The sequence below is a fragment of the Lepidochelys olivacea genome, assembly GCF_965140295.1.
Source record: "Lepidochelys olivacea isolate rLepOli2 genome assembly, chromosome: 2".
In the NCBI taxonomy this organism is placed as follows: Eukaryota; Metazoa; Chordata; order Testudines; family Cheloniidae; genus Lepidochelys; species Lepidochelys olivacea.
This window is the reverse complement of record NC_140412.1, coordinates 205388384-205404804: the sequence shown is the minus strand read 5'-3', so window position 1 is coordinate 205404804 and position 16421 is coordinate 205388384. Positions and strand designations below refer to the sequence as shown.

Below are 16421 nucleotides of genomic sequence, written 5' to 3'. Positions count from 1 at the left end.
TTAAACTCAGATATTTAAATAATGTTAAATCTGATTATCAGGCCATGGAAGTTGTGCTCCATAATCCAAGTTGTCATTTAAATTTAAAAAAATATATATTCTAGACATTTAAATGTGAGGATAACCTTCCTAAAGCAACCAATGCTGAAAATATTTGTTTGTCTGTGAACAGCCTGCAATAAGATCTCTGCCCCTCTCAAGTGGGTGTTAACTTTGAAATCTAATTATGTAAATTTCACAGTCAGCTGTTTAAGTATGAACTATTTCACTCCTGATCATACTAATCTGCAGTTAATGTGTTTATCCAACAAACCCAGAATGCCTCCTATATCTTCCCACATTCAAAAGGCCCCAGCTGTCCACCACTTTCCAAGACAGTCATGGTCCCCAACAATTTCTATAAATACTATTTGTCAATACAAAATTCTCCAGTATATTAAAAACGTAGGGGCAGAGTAACTAGATAATGTTGGGTTTGTATTATTCATTTTCATATTTCAGTAAACAAACACCTAAATTTTAAGCTTATTGGAATCTGCCAAAGAAAGTCCAATCTCCTGCAATGGAGTACTGCAGAATGCAGAGTTCTTGGTGTACAATTTACACAGGTTATCTGTGGAGTACAGAGCCTTCCCTATTATTAGCCTGAAGGGGAAAGTAATATGAGAAGTTATGACCTCACCCCCAGCTGGCTCTCTGTTGGTACAGGATTTCCCCATGCAGGGATCAGGGCCTAAGACTGAAGATTTGTAGGAGATCTTTTAAGGCATTATCATTTCAATTTTTTTTAACGTGTGAAATAGGGTTTTGGGTTTTTTTAAATATATACTAGAAACGTATCTTTTGTGTAAACATTGCGAGGCTACCCACCAAAGTCCACGGTCAAAAATATTGCAACCGTTTAGCCTTATGGTGGACAAAATCAGTTAGGCGTGGAATGGAGGATGTGTCAAAAAATTGTTTGCAGACTTGCCAAAAAATAATAAGGGTGAATCCAAATAATAAACAACACTCTCCATAGCAAGGGGAGAGAAAAAAGGCATCATCATTACCAAGGTGGATTAGAAATTATGTAATACAGCATTGCGAACTCTTGCAATTTTATTGTGAGCCTCACAATATTTGGTGTTTTTCTTAAAGCCCCAGCTCTTGGATTCAGGTGAGTAGGTAAGAATCTCAGCTTTCATTTTTTAAAAAAAGTAAGTTTCTAGTCCCATTGGTTGCAAAGACAAACTTGAAAATATGACCCTTGAAGGCTCCAACACCAAAAGACAAATAAAAAGACCTCAATTGCTATTAAAATCATGATTTTGGGGGGCCTAACATGTAAATTTTGAATTCCTAGAATTAACAACATTGTTAATATAAATTAAAGACCGTCATGAAACTGACCTGGAGAAGAAAATGGAATAATTCTCTTTTTCAATATCCTGAAGTACATAAAACAAAAATAGAAAATATGGGGAAGAGTTATAGGAAAATTAATTAGTTTACAAAGGGCTGGTACCAATGATGAACTATATTTAGCGGTTATTCCCCTTATGCAATTAGTGTCCCTACAATTATCATCCAGTACGTAGGTCTGTATTCTTTTATTACCAGGAGTATAGACGCAAACTTTATGAATGTATTTAAAATGTCATTCACTACAATAGACTCATAAACAGCAGATCTCTTTTTAAGTCAGGGTCCCAAGAGGGAGAAACTACTGCAGGCTGTTCAGACTCAAGCAGACATTGCAGCATTAGTTTGTACTCTCTTCACAAACTTAAATGGCTAGAATATTTTTTTAAAGGACAGTTTGGATTATGAAGCACAAGGGGTAGATTCTGGGGCAAATTCCACAGCCTGGTAAGGTTTAGCATTATTTTAGTTTCTCAGTTTAATTTAAAACAGACACACAAAATTCCCATAAATAAGGAAACTTGGAGCCAAGGCTGGCACAAAACACAGAGGTAATCTACCAATATCCTTCACATACCAGCTGGGCTATTGCTTCCAGCTCTGTATTTATCATCTCTCTGAAGAAGCATAATTTATCATTTCTTGGTTTACTCCCGGTAAAAATATAAAACCTTGTTACTTTCTTGGAACAACTTGCTGTCTAGAAGCCCTCTCTTCGATTACTTAATGATAATAGTATGTGAAGCAATAAAATAGGTATAATGATACAACCAGTATCATTGACTGCACAGTCCTGTTTGTCACTTTTGACCCACTCCCATGACTACAGATTTAATGTAGCTGGAAAACAGGATTTTTCTCATAAATTTAGTACAAACAAAGGGCCTTTCTTATATTACACTAGTGGGCAGCCAGTCACCAGTAGGGTTACTGTGATTATTGGACCTAAAAATGTACCCTGAGCTCAACTGTGTGAAGTACATAAAAGTTCACAAAATGTAACAACCACCTAAGACTTTTTGCCTGCCTAGGAATTAACCATTGAAAACGGGTCAAGTTGTTTTCAATAAATGAATGTTATGGACAGGTGCAAGAAAACCAAATAGAAAAATTGAATTAGTCCAAATAAAAATGGCCTACTGATATAAGTCAAGGACTGTGGTGAGATATTTAGTAAACAAGAAAACGTGGGAACAAAGTTACCTATGCCAAGTGTGGTTTTACAGAAATAGATTTAATTGGTGTACAAAATAACGAGGATAAAATGTGTCATCCACTGTTACTCCCATTTTTGGGGGGAGAGGGGGTCGAGGGGAGATCTTAAAAAGAGACTATCCCCAGCTCATCTGCCAGCTTGCCAGCATTGCAACTCATCTCAGCTGCCTCAAGTCAGAAAGAGCAGATGAGGCTAAGGGACTTTCTTCTCAAGAGGAAAACCAGCTACCCTTATCCTTGTTTAAGGAACTTTGTTTTCATCTGAGAGTGCTGAAAGTCATTGCATCATCATGACATCCAGTCTTCATATCAGTGGGGAATCTCTAATTGCCCCTTCCCTTGTTGTATTGCTTTCTATCCCCCTTCTTTACTCTCTCATTCTCTGGGCTTTTCACTGAATCCTGAAATCAACTATAGTGCATTCATCCTTCCTTGTTAAGGAGAAAGGATCCAATCAGATGACATCCATGACCAGAGCTTGAACCAGGGTGTAAGCAGCAGATGTCATGTTGACTTGTCAGCTAAAGCATCCACTTGTGATTAACCAGCTGTCCAGTCTTCCAAAAATATCCACAAAAGACATGTTTCACCCATTTATTTTCTATCCTGTTTCTACACTACCTTGTCTCTCTCTGTTAACAGGATAAGTGAATGCCCTTCACACATCAGGAAGATTATTAATGATGTTTTTACTCTAAAAGGAAGGAGACTGATAGGGTCTGACTAAGTTTGTTTTGTATAACCACTCAACCACAGTTTCAATATAAAAGTTTGTTTTAATTCCTTATTCTCTTTTTTGTTTAAATCAATAAACTGTCAACCTGAATGAATGCTTTTGCATGTCTTCCAGTAACCAAGTAAATCCAAGGTTTCTGTGAAAAATAACTCTGAGCCTATCACCGTTTAATGCTGGACAGTGAAAGAGTTTACGAAGATCTGTAACACCTTAGGCCTTTAAAATCAGTATCAATACAACAGGGCCCACTGTTCTAGGTGCTATACAATCATAATAAATGATGGTCCCTTACAATTAATGATACAGTTTTAAAAACTTTTATTTAAATAAACAAAATAAATATTTGTAAAAAATATACTTTAAATAAATCGAGACCACAGCAGTTTTTAAACATAGGAATCCAGCACCACCTTGTGGCCATCCAGTGAAACAATTATTTGTTAGAATCATAGTATCATCCAGTTCAGATTCAGAACTTTTAGTTAATGGATACATTTTGGAACCATCTAGGTTTTGCAAAAACAAGGTTTTACTAACTCTCATAATTTTTTCCATGGTTTTGTTTAGATGTAGTTATTCCCCTCTAACACATACAAACTCACTTATTGCAGGATTGGGTTAACACAGGAAAGCTAGAAATAGTGAAACTGACTTTTTTATATTCAGTGCCCAAGCTGAGTGATATGAGTAGTAAACAAACCATAGAAGTGTTATAAAGTATAAATTTGTAAAGCAGCCTAAGAATAAAGTGCTTTGGAGTTTGTTCTTTCAAGGTTCTCTCTGTCTTAAGACCACCATTTGCAAACCTGTACTCATGAAAAGACTCCTGCTGGGAAAGCACTTACTAGACCAGGGTCTACACTGGTAAAGCCTAATATAAATGTTGAGAAGTACATCAGAAACACAGCTTCACTATTCATACACTGACAAACAGCACTGAGAATAACTTGCAGCCTTATTGAGTATTTGATGTAGTAGGGTCAGATGAGTTCATCCAAGTTGTTCAGAAAAAATTGGATCAAATGCTACTCGCAGGTACACCTATTCACCCCACTGGGAGTGAAGGTGCATTCATGGAAAGTTACCAGGACTGCATGAGTATTACCAAATGTGGCCCACCGTGTCTCTCTTCACACAATCTAAACAAGGGAATCAGAAGTTATCTAGTTTGTTTTAAGTAAGTTTAGCTTGGTAGCCATAACCACGATTGCTTAAGACTCTAGGACTAAAGATGTGTTTACTTTAATGCAGCAAGCAACAGATATGACAGGTTCAACAAATAAGTTGTACCTACTGAAGGCAGAAACTGCAGCTGTTTGTTTCTAACCAGAACACTTTCTATTGCCCAAACCAGAAAAATTCTTCTACCATTTTAACAGTCCAACTTTTTCCATGTGTGAACCATTTTGTAACATATATAATTAATAGAGCCAACCTTTTCTTAAGCCCCCAACGGTTGATAATCCACGTATTTCATTCTGTGCAGATACAAGGTCCAGAGACTGGAGAATAGCTACTCTTTAGCTAGGTTTAGCATACAAATTTCACAACCTTATATGCAATGCACTGGAAAAAGCTTTTGTTGATTTGCATCCTATCCTGGAGAGCTTCTCAAAGTCTTAAAACATTTTACAATCATTTAAGAATTATATGCTTTCAGGCACAAACCCACTTATGTTTTGGCTACTAGAGACAATTGATAGTAGCCAATCACTGCACTGATATTTGAGGAGCAAACATCTCCAGAAGTACAGAACTCTGCGAGTCTTTTCCACATTGACAGCCAAACATTGGGGTTTTTTTGTTCAAGAAGAGCAGAGTCCATATAGCATTCATCAGCATTTAACCAGTTCCTTGCTTGTAGGTGCTGAGACTACTTCACCACACACAAACTGTTCCTAAAAAAACAAAAATGAATAGTGTTATAACTAATTTCCACTGCCACTCCCACAAGCAGTACAATGTAAGATAATTTTGTTTTATGGCAAAACAGTTTTATTATAGGCACGGTTGAAACTGAAGCCTGAAATTAAACTTTCATATAAAAATATGCAAGAACTGATAACATACAAGTTTGTTTAAATAGGCTTGTCACTTAGCTAACTAAAAAACATCATTGCAAATTTGGATTACGGAGGCGCTACAATTAAGGTTGTAACTAGCTTCCTCTTACAAGAACCATTTTATCTACCCTCCTACCAAAAAGGAGTTTATTTTAAGGTATGTACTGACTGGGTAAGAGGGAATTGGGGAAAACAATTAACGTGAATTTTGGAAAAAAATTTCTAATTCAATATTTATTTTCAAAGTTTGAAAAATAGTATCAACAACAACTAGCACACGTACATGGCATAGAAACTTCACATTTGATTTATGTGAGCTCCTTGACATGATCTAGTCAGCACACAGGACTGTTTCCGCTAGTTTGAAATATCTATTCACTCTGGGTTTTTGAACATATGCATATATGATTAGATCTCAATGTTTATGAACTTCAAAGCTGTGCTGATGGACGGCTGGGGCAGTGAAATGTGAAACACATAAGAAAACAAAATTTATTTACAATATATGACTTTATCCTTAGAGAGCCCCTTTAATTTATAAAAAAGCCCCAAAAAATGCATCTACAATGACTCTTTTTTTCTCATGGAAGATCTCCCACCATTGCTGGCAGTGGTGGCAGCATAAATGTAAACTGGCTGTTGGCATTACCACTGTTATGCCACATAATTGTCTGGAACAGATCTAGCCACATGAGGGAAAGACTGTCTGCAGCCATCTATACTAACTCTCATGCGGGTGGTACCACTGCAACCACACTGGTTGCTGAAATACAGGTAAGAAATTTCCTAATGTAGGCAGGGCCTGAGCGCAACTTCTCAGGAGACAGTGACCTACCTGGATGAGCCATTTATAGCTACCAGTGGCAGCTGTATGCCTGCAGTCAGATGTCCTGGCTCAGAACATGTCCAGACGAAAACAGTGTGTCAACCAACGTGTTATAATTAACATGTTTTTAAACTAGTGTGGAGGTTTAACATCTTCACAAGTGTTTTACACAGTCACAGCTGACCATAGGGGAGCTTGGGGTCCTCTGGGACAAGCCAGCATGCTGTTAATGTGATAAACCTTGATTGGATTTAAAGATGTACCAGACACCTGTTTGCCTCGATGGTGTCGCCCGCTGCCACAAAGCCACTGAGGAAGACAGACACTTGCGTCCCCACGCTCCCGCTCACCCCTAGGCTGGCCCCATTCTCACCTGGTCATAGATCACCCTCACAATCAAGGAGCAGCTGGGGCAGGTGGCCACATCCTCCCCATTCTCCAAATCCTCCTGCAACAGATCCAGGGACACAGTCATTGCTCCGCAACTGTGCAGCACTACTGGTGTAAGGTTGCATTCCTCCGCCTGAGCCAATGTGCTGCTTGGCTATTATAAGCTTGCTCATGTGAGCTAGAGTGCTTACTAATATTTGTTACCCTCACTCTGCCCTTACTGAGGATTAGCTGCCTTGCTAGTCACAGGGACTAAAGGGAGCAAATTGGAGGGGAGGGATGGGCAGAATCTGTGTTGGGGGGGGGGGACCGGGACCGAATACACAGGAGGATTAAACAGCTCGAGGACGGAGAAGGGATGAGAGGCAAAATCGGGGACAGGGTTAAGAACCAAGGTGCCGCACTGCCAGATGGTGGCAGAGGAAAACTCTGAGATAGGGAGGGGGAGAGGTGACAACATTATCCCAAATGGGAGCCATTTGCAGTGGTTACAAAACTACGACAGGGGGCTGCTGCTCCCACACCCTCCACTTCAGCACCCACTTCCCAATCTCTGTTCTTAAAAATTCAGCACCCAATGCCTAGACAAGGCAGCTCTTCCCATCTGATATGATGTATTGATCTGCTAAAGGAGTGAAATATTTTTACATGTACCCTCCTCCAAAAGTTATAATTGTCACACATGTTTAGTGTTTAAAAGAATCTCATATTAGTTTATATCTCTGCATACAGCCACACAGCAGTTCACAGATTATCCTAGCTGCTGTTCTGATTACCTCGGACTGCCTTTTTCTACATTTACAGTGGGTTACAAGTTTCACTCCTTTAAATGATTCTTTTAAAATGTTATTTTTGTTACTCTTAGTACTTCATCATTTATCTTTGTTAACATTGTGCAGATGGATGTTACTTTATTTGCTATTAAAAATATAAACAAACACAGTATCAGTGAAAATATTAATAGTTGCTAGTAGCTTTAGCAATCACATCTCACAACATTTCTAGTATTGTGATATTCGTTTTTAATTCTAAATTTGTGTTTCTGTTTTTTTTTATTACACAATTTTATTCTTTGGCGTCATGTGACTTCCAGACTGACTGATTTCCTGGGTTCAGTGTCAAAACTTCTTCAGTTTCCTTTGATCTGCCAATGGGGACTGTTTTTGTCAACTGTTATTTGCCTCCCTATTCAGCACCCTAGTGCTTTTTCCACATGTCACCACTTGTGTATAGAACGTGGCTCCAAAATAATCACTAAAGGCCAAATTTTTAAAGGTTGAAAGCACCTAGATACCTTTGAGAATCCCCCTAGTAGTCTAAATACCTTTAAAAATCTGGTCCCAAGGGCACTGTTCTACCTTGTATGAAATCCTTCTCACAGGCAAATTTTTACTGTTATTTTTATATGCAATATACAATAAAATATACAACCCCAAAATGGATTCTTGTGGCTCTCAATCTAACAATCGTGTTATGCACCTGAAAGTCATGCAATTTAAAAGAAAAACATGAAAAAAAATTTCTTGCTATTTGCCTTTTCGTTTCTGTGCCTTCAGGGGCACTAGCTTCATACTTGTGCTGGTTTCAGAGTAGCAGCCGTGTTAGTCTGTATTCGCAAAAAGAAAAGGAGGACTTGTGGCACCTTAGAGACTAACCAATTTATTAGAGCATAAGCTTTCGTGAGCTACAGCTCACTTCCTCAGATGCATATCGTGGAAACTGCAGCAGGCTTTATATATACACAGAGAATATGAAACTGTTACCTCTCCCAAAGAATCCATATACAGTAAAAGCTGTTTTATCTGGCATGCTGGGGGGCTGGGGCATGCCAGTAAGTGAAAAACACCAGTTAACTAAGAGGGAGGGAGTTTGGGTGCGGGGCTTGGGCGCAGGAGGAGGCTTAGGGTGCCGGATCTGGGGAGTGCTCACCTCGGGCGGCTCCCTCCAAGCGGTGACCTGTCCCAGCTGCTCCTAGGCGGAGGCACGGCAGCCAACTCTGCACACTGCGCCTGAGTGCTGGCTCCACAGTCCTATTGGCCGGGAACCATGGCCAATGGGAGCTGCATGGGCAACGCCTGCTGGCAGGGGCAGCACGCTGAGCTGCCTGCTGCGCCTCCACCTAGGAGTAGCCAGGACAGATCGAGGCTTGTGGGGAGCTGCCCAAGATAAGTGCTCCCCGGATCTGGCACCCCGAGCCCCCTCTCTCGTACCCAAACTCCCTACCAGAGCCCACACCCCCTCCCTCACTCTGAACCCCTCCTGGCCGTTCTTCTGCCCAGGAGCAGCAGGGACAAGTCACCATTTCCGGGGAGCCACGCGGAGCCAGGTAAGGAGCCTGCTGACCCCGAGCCAACCGGACTATAAACCAAACTTTCTATGAAGATTAGAAATACCAGCTGATAAAACTTTCCGGTTGGTACAGGACCGGATAACAGCTTTTACTTTACCTAAAATGGATGTGCATTCCTATAACATTAAATATGGGTTTGGACCTCCAGGAATGTGACCCCCACCCATTGTAACTGAAAATTTATTAAAAATCCTAATGTCTGTAAGTAAACTCCCATCCTCTAAACACTATGGTGCACAATTTACTCTTCTATTACTTCACTTGTTGCATACATAGATGTTGATTTTTCTAGTAGATTATTTATACTTCTAATTGCATATTTCAATTTCACACCCTTTTATGTATGCTACATATTTTGTTATGATACATTTCAGTGATGTTCTTCATTCTGACATATTGACTGTTCTGTACTGCCAAAAATAAAGGATTCTTAAAAAATGAATGATCCCATTACTCTTTTTCATTGAATTGGGTGGGAGGGCATATTGCTGATCTCATCTAGTTTGCTTTTTGGTGGAACTAAAGTGCCTTGTCTGACTCTACACTACGTTTTTACAAGGGGATAGGTAATACATGTTCGTTACCATGGTGGAAAAATACACGTCTTCTTAGCACTGAGGACACAGATTACAATGCTGACTCAGGTGTTAATGGATCATTATTATTCATAGTCGACAACTCTAACACTCAGACGTTCTTGTCAACTGCTGGAAATGGCCCACCTTGATTATCGCTACAAAAAGTCCCTCCCCCCCCACACTTTCCTGCTGGTAATAGCTCACCTTAAGTGATCACTCTGGTTACAGTGCATATGGTAACACCCACTGTTCCTCATGTTCTCTCTGTATATAAATCTCCCCACTGTATTTTCCACTGAATGCATCCAATGAAGTGAGCTGTAGCTCACGAAAGCTTATGCTCAAATAAATTTGTTAGTCTCTAAGGTGCCACAAGTCCTCCTTTTCTTTTTGGGAACACAGACTAACACTGTTTCTAAGTCATCAGAGGTATTTGTCTCTGAATGTCTGCAGCCCCACCGCATTTGTACAGGTGTCACAGATAACTAGTTAAAACTGGGGGGATAAAAATTGATGAGGAAAAGGCCTGAGAAACAAAATCGGAGGGCAGCCTGGTCATACGTTTGTGCCAAAATTACTGCAGACTCTCTGTGGCCTACCCTGCAGTGGAAAGAGGCTAAGGAGGACAGACAACACCTTCCTCCCGGGTTTTACGTACAAGAGCCCCGCGGCTAACTCTGCAGAACGCCAGCCCAAGAGGCAGGAATAGCCTGACTTTACCCGGGCCACGCCGGCCGCAACCCGCCCTCTGCCCCCAGCAGCGCAACGCTCCGCCCCCGGCCAGCGAGCGAGCCAGCGCGGCAGCCGCGGGGCGCACCTAGCTCTCAGTAACGGCTACCGCGGGCAGGCCGAGCCGGCGGCCGTTGGTAACGTTTCCCCAGCACTGGGGCGAGGCCCGGCGCGGACCCCGCGCCCCGACCGGGAGAGGCCGGGCTCTGTGCACTGCCGCCCCGCGCTCCGTACCCGGGTGATGAGGAAGCGGTCCCCGCACGGGCACGGGTAGCTGTATGTCTCGGTCTCCTCATCGTACTCAAAGTCCTCGATCTCCACCTCATCGTGAAACACCGACATGGCCCCACGCCGCCGGCGCCTCTCAACTGCGCATGCGCCGTCCCCTTTCCCCGGCACTCAGGTCAAGTACGCCGCCAGTCCACTTCCGGGCTTGCTGGCTGTGTGCGCCAATAGCCTGTCAAGCCGGAAGCGCACTGCGCGTGCGCCGGAAACCGTTTTCCGGCCGGCCACCGCTCATGCGCCATTCACGGTCGAGACGGCGGGGTATTTCTGCCACAGCCCTCCGCCACATACGTCACAGCCAGCGGGGAGCCAATGGGGAGAGAGCAGGGCTTGCCTCAGAGCTGGGGGGGGAAATGGGGCTGCCGCTCCCCTGTGAGCGCAGCTTCAGGGGCGAGAACAGTTATTCCCCCCAAGCCCCCCGCCCTGGGGCGCAGCTTCTGGTGGGGCAGGCGGTATTTCGCCTGCGCTTCGGACCACGGGTCCGTAGGCGCCAAGGCGAGCGGCGGGGCGTAGCCTCGATCACGTGACTATGGCACGGGCGTCGCGGAAGGCGGGCGCCCCCATCACGTGATGCGGGCGCGCCGCCGGTAGGGCAGCTGGGGTGCCGGGTGCACGTGCGCGGGCGGGCGGTTGCGGGAGAAAGGGGGAATGAGTGAGTTGCCCGCGTGAGTGTGAGCGCCAAACAGTCACGCAGCGGCCGCGCGGAGAAACAAGTCCCCGACTCCGCCTCTTCTTCAGCCGGGGTGGCGGCTGAGGCTTGGCTGGGCCCCTCTTCTCTGTCTCCGCCCGGGGGGAGGCCCAGGCGGCCGGGACCTGCTGAGGCAACCAGTCGCTGGCGCGGGCGGAGAAGCGGAGCAGGGACGAGAGGTGCGTCGTGCCGCACTGAGCGCCCAGAGCGGCGGCGGCGGCGGCGGGGCCTGGCCTGGCGCGGGAGCCAGGGACCCCCCCCAAACCCGGGCGCTGGGCCCGCGCGCGCCGAGCTGCGTGTGAACGGCGCCCCCCTGCCCGCGACGCTGCCCTGCCTGCGCGGCGCCGCTGAGCCGGGCCCGGGACTCCGCCAGCAGAGCGAGCCGGGAGGCCGGGGGGTACATTGGGCCCAGCTGTCAGCGGGAAGCTAAGGCGGCCGGGTAGGACCCGTGCACTTCCTGCGGGCAGTGCCCTGCTCAGGGGGAAGGGGCGGAGTTAGTTTGGCCCTAGCTTTGGTCGGATGTTTCCTGTGCCGCGGGTTCCACCAAGCGTGACAGAAATATAATACAGGCAAATAGCGATATCGGTTCCAAAAGTGACATTCGTAAGTGGGTGTGAGTGGCTGAAAGCAAATGTTCCCACGTGATGCTACAACCTAATCTAGCGATGTTGGTCCCGTATAATGGGTTGCACACATGTATACACATACATAAAACCTATTGCTTGTATATGCTCATTAACAGTGACAGCAACCAGTTTTAGGATACCTCTAAAATAAAAGTTTGCAATTATGACTCTTCTATAGAAGCAACAATATGTTTTTAAGGCCCTCTTGTTATGCTATTAAGAAAGAGGAAAAGACGACTGGCAGCTTTTTGTAGGTACAGTAGAATCTCAGTTATGAACACCCTGGGAATGGAGGTTGTTCTGAAATAATTCTGAATTGTTCATAATTGAATAAAACATGGTTCTTTCAAACGTTTACAACTGAAAATTAACTTAATATGGCTTTGAAACTTTAGGGAAGAAAAATACTGCTTGTAACCGTCTTAATTTAAATGGAACAAGTACAGAAACCGTTTCCTTACCCTGTCAATTTTTTTAACCCCCCCCTTTTTTTCAGAGTAGTTTATGTTTAACACACTACTGTACAGTATTTGCTTTTGTGTGTGTGTCTGCTGCTGCCTGATTGCCTGCTTCTGGTTCCAAATGTGGTGGTTAACTGGTCATAACTTCACCGTTCATAACTGAGGTTCTACTGTATATTGTTTTCTAACAGAACATTAGTGGAGTGAAATTTACAGTAGTGCACTCTACAAACATATTTTACTGTCATCTTCTAAAATGGCTTGCTGTCCTTGAGAAACTTGCTACTGTTTGGAAAAAATATATATGCTTACCGTGGTCAAACAGAATTTTAGCCCTGGGTGAGTGGGCCAGGAACGAAGCATCTCCTGAGTTACTTGCTCCGTTCTTAGAGAGGGAGCAAGCAGACTGGGTCCACTGTAGTGCTGTCCTGAGTGGAAGGAGAGGAACAAGGAAGTAGCACCACATCTCTAATAGGATGGAGGGGGAAAGGGAGGAATAGAGTGATTGGAACTGCTGCTGCTTTTCTTGGAGGGAAGGGAGAGGAGTGGAAATGGGAATAAGGAATGGAACAGTTCAAATGAAGAGGTGCTGGGCAAATGAAAGCCCTCGTGCCCATCTAGGAGGGCAGTAGCTCCAAAATAACGTATTTTGTAGAGTGCTTATTGTCAGAGCACTTCATAATCTTTTCTTTAAAGATGCACTGCAAAGGCATTCAGTTTGTCTGGTTTGTTTTAAACAGTTGTGGTTTGAATGTGTTTGTTTCCCTTCAGTAGTTTGATAAAGTTGAAGCTAAATCTTCTTTCCACCTTTACTTGATAGTGCTATGGTTCATTAATAGGTAGGGGTGGTTGTCCTTAATTCATTAATGGGAACAGAAAACATCCAGAAGTAATTTCTAGGGTGGAATTTCTAGCGCAGAATTCATTCACTTAGGGAGAGGAACTCAAAACTCATTTATAGGAGAGTTTGGAATTTATTATAGGGTGATGTGTTAGAATTGATTTAGTTGGGGGTGGGAATTGATTACATAGCAATGTAAATTATGTAGGGGTAGCTTTGAGGGAGCATGCTTGGTGGAACAGATTTTTTTCTACTAACTAGTAGGGCTTAGCCTTGGTCTGTGCTACCAACTTATGTTGGTATAACTATGTTGCTCGCAGGTATGGAAGCTCTGATATGGTATGCATATATGGTATGCAGGTATGCATCCCTGAGCCATGCAGTTATACCGACCTAACTCCAGGTGTAGACAGCACTATGTGAGCGGGAGAACATAGCTACTGCCTTTTGCGGAGGTGGCGTACCTATGCCAATGGGAGAAGCTTTCCTGTCGGTGTCACAAAGTGCTACAGAGGCGCTGTAAGTGTGGACAAGCCCTACGGTCATGTTTACACTACCACTTGTGCCGGCAAAACTAATGTTAGGGGTGTGAAATAGAACACCTCCTGAGCGACTTAACTTTTGCTAGCATAAGTGATAGTGTGCATAGTGCTATGTTGGTGGGAGAGCTTTTCGTTGTGGTTTTATTATGTTGACAGGAGAGCTGTCTCCTCTTGACGTAGAGTGGCTACACGAATGATCAGTACAGCTATGCCTCTACAAGCTCGCTGGTGTAGACACGGTCTTAGTCTTTAGCTGACTATTGTGTGTGCTAAGGGAATCTTTCAAGCCCTGAGTATTGCAGCTCTTACAGCAAAACTCAGTCTATTTTTTTGTGTTCACTGTAATGACTTACTATTCAGCTCATGTTTTGGCCTTGCCTTCCCCCATTTTTAAAGTCTTAGTTTAAAGATAAAAACCACTCCCCTCTTGAAGGAAATGGCACTGTCAAGCAGGGCTGGCCTTACCATGAGGTGAACTGAGGCGGCCGCCTGAGGTGCCAGACTGTGTGGGAGTGCCACTAGGACCCAGGGTGTAGAAAATTGTGTCTGCTGCTGGTGCATATGTACTCTCTCTGCTCTAGATGCACAGAGATGGTGGAGTGCTGTGCTGGAGGAAGGAGGGCACAAGAGACATAAGAGGCAGGCAGGAGAAAAGGTGAGAGGGAATAACAAAGCAGCAGGAGTTGCAGGGAAAGAGAAGGAGGAACCTTTTATGTACCTTTCTAGCACCCCCAGGAGCCTGGACTGATTAACACCGGCTTCTCAGGGAGTTTCCTGTTTCCTGCTGCTTCCCTGAACCCACTTGAGGAGAACAGGCAGTCAACTGAAGTAGCAGGAACCAGTTAGGCTCTTAAGACGCTGATATCTTCCCTCACTCAGGCCCTGCTACCAGCCTGCTTATTTGTCCCCTTTAACTGAGTGTTGAGAGCCACTATAGCTGGCACAGAATAGCAGTCATGAGTGAAAGAAGAAAATGTCCCTCTGGGGCAGGATTCAGAAAAAGAAAGAAAGCAAAGGAAGCTTTTCTATCTAAGCAGGAAGGAACTCTCCTGAGATACATAGACACAAATGTTCACAGTGAGCCTTCTGCCCCAGTGAGGATGTGAGTGGTGAGGAGATGCCTGATCTTCCAGTTAGAGCGCAGGTGACCTGGCAGCTACTGCAGCATCTGTATCTCCATCTCAAATGGATGTAACCATGCAGATTTCTGAAGAAAAGTGTAGATCAGAGAAGAGTGTGGTGGAGGTGCAAGAAACAGCTGCTGCTGAGTTTAGTTCCTTAAGTCTAAATGATCCAGGACTGTGGACCCACTTGAGCAGTAGCCTGAGGGACTTCCTTGTACTGCATGGGCCACAGCAAGTGAAAAACTTCATGTTCCCCAAAGACAATGAAAATAGAAGTTTCCATCCAACACATTACTGGTGTGAAATCCCTAATGGTGACAGCGTGGAGAGGCCATGGCTTATGTACTCAAAAACCCAGAATGCTGCATACTGTTTTTGTTGCAAACTCTTCCAGTCTAATGTTCCAGCCACATTGGGTTCTACAGGAACAAAGGACTGGAAAAATCTGGCTAGAAATCTGGCATGCCATGAGAAGGCAGCAAATCACCGGAGAGCATTCCATAGGTAGAAAGAGCTTGAGATGAGACTAAGGTTAAAGGCCACGATAGATGATCAGCATCAAGAGAAGATTGCATCAGAGTCTCTTTACTGGCAAAATGTTCTGAAAAGGCTCATTGTCATTGTGAGAGTGCTTGCTACCGAAAAGCTAGCACTGCGTGGCACTTGAGATCAGCTGTATGTGCCAAACAATGGAAACTTCCTTAAAACTGTAGAGCTGATGGCTGAGTTTGATGCAGTACTCCAGGAGCAACTAAGCGGAGTCACCACCCAAGAAATGTACGCACACCACTACATTGGAAAAACAATTCAAAATGAGATCATACAGTTACTGGCAACAAAAGTCAAACAGAAGATTGTGGCAGATCTGAAGTCAGCAAGATATTACTCGGTTATTCTGGACTGCACACCTGACACGTGCCATATGGAACAAATTACTTTAATGGTGCGTTTTGTAACAACAACAACAGAATCTACTGAAAATGTCCTTGCAATGGTGACTGTCAGAGAACATTTTCTAGAATTTATTGACATTGATGATGCTACAGGAGTTGGTATGACAAATGTGCTTCTTAAAAAGCTGGAAGATATGGGAATTGCGATAGCTGACATGAGAGGTCAGGGCTACGATAATGCTGCCAACATGAGAGGAAAGAGCAGAGGAGTGCAGACACGCACCTGAGAGTTAAACCCTCGAGCTTTTTTTTGTCCCATGCAGTTCTCATTCATTGAACTTGGTGGTCAGTGATGCAGCATCAGCTTTTAATGAGGCTGCTGAATTTTTTAATGTAATTCAAAGCATCTATGTATTTTTCTCTGCATCAGCTCATTGATGGCAAATTTTGAAGCAACATTTGGGAACATTCTCTCTGACACTGAAACCACTGAGTGCCACACGATGGGAAAGTCGAGTGGAGGCAATAAGGCCTATCAAACACCAAATTGGGAAGATAGATGATGCCATAGTTACCATTATGGAGGATAATGCTATGACAGGAATTGTTCATGGGAGGACAGTGGCAGAGGGCAATGGAATCACCAGAAACATACGTAACTTCAAATTTC

The 16421-nt window shown here is 43.8% G+C and overlaps 2 protein-coding genes across 6 annotated transcripts in view; one reads left to right on the top strand and one right to left on the bottom strand.

Moving 5' to 3' along the window:
* Window positions 1-3417: 3417 nt before the first annotated feature.
* On the bottom strand, window positions 3418-10654 carry DPH3 (diphthamide biosynthesis 3). 2 transcript variants are annotated; one of them, XM_084621926.1, is made up of 3 exons: window positions 10526-10654; window positions 6618-6692; window positions 3421-5253 (listed from the first exon to the last, which is right to left on the bottom strand). In XM_084621926.1, exons 1-3 carry the CDS (start codon window positions 10631-10633, stop codon window positions 5191-5193), a joined length of 246 nt encoding a protein of 81 aa, XP_084478052.1. In that variant the 5' UTR covers window positions 10634-10654; the 3' UTR covers window positions 3421-5190. The 2 variants fall into 2 exon arrangements, with proteins under 2 accessions (XP_084478053.1, XP_084478052.1); XM_084621927.1 differs by lacking the exon at window positions 6618-6692 and having other exon boundaries at window positions 3418-5253; window positions 10526-10641.
* OXNAD1 (oxidoreductase NAD binding domain containing 1) overlaps window positions 10632-16421 on the top strand; it is a gene marked incomplete at its 5' end in the record, with an annotated part of 37989 nt that continues 32199 nt past the window's right edge. The window contains one exon of one of the 4 annotated variants that reach the window (XM_084621925.1): window positions 10632-10694. In XM_084621925.1, the coding sequence (XP_084478051.1) occupies window positions 10632-10694 (63 nt within the window). The other 3 variants (XM_084621924.1, XM_084621922.1, XM_084621923.1) reach the window with 3 other exon arrangements.

Excerpts from the sequence above, each read along its gene's own strand:
- DPH3 (XM_084621926.1), bottom strand. The coding sequence starts at position 10,633 with ATGTCGGTGTTTCACGATGAGGTGGAGATCGAGGACTTTGAGTACGAT. Across the intron at positions 6,693-10,525 it reads ACCGCTTCCTCATCACCCGG|GAGGATTTGGAGAATGGGGA; the intron begins GTACGGAGCGCG and ends GATCTGTTGCAG. Across the intron at positions 5,254-6,617 it reads TGAGGGTGATCTATGACCAG|GAACAGTTTGTGTGTGGTGA; the intron begins GTGAGAATGGGG and ends TTGTTTTTTTAG.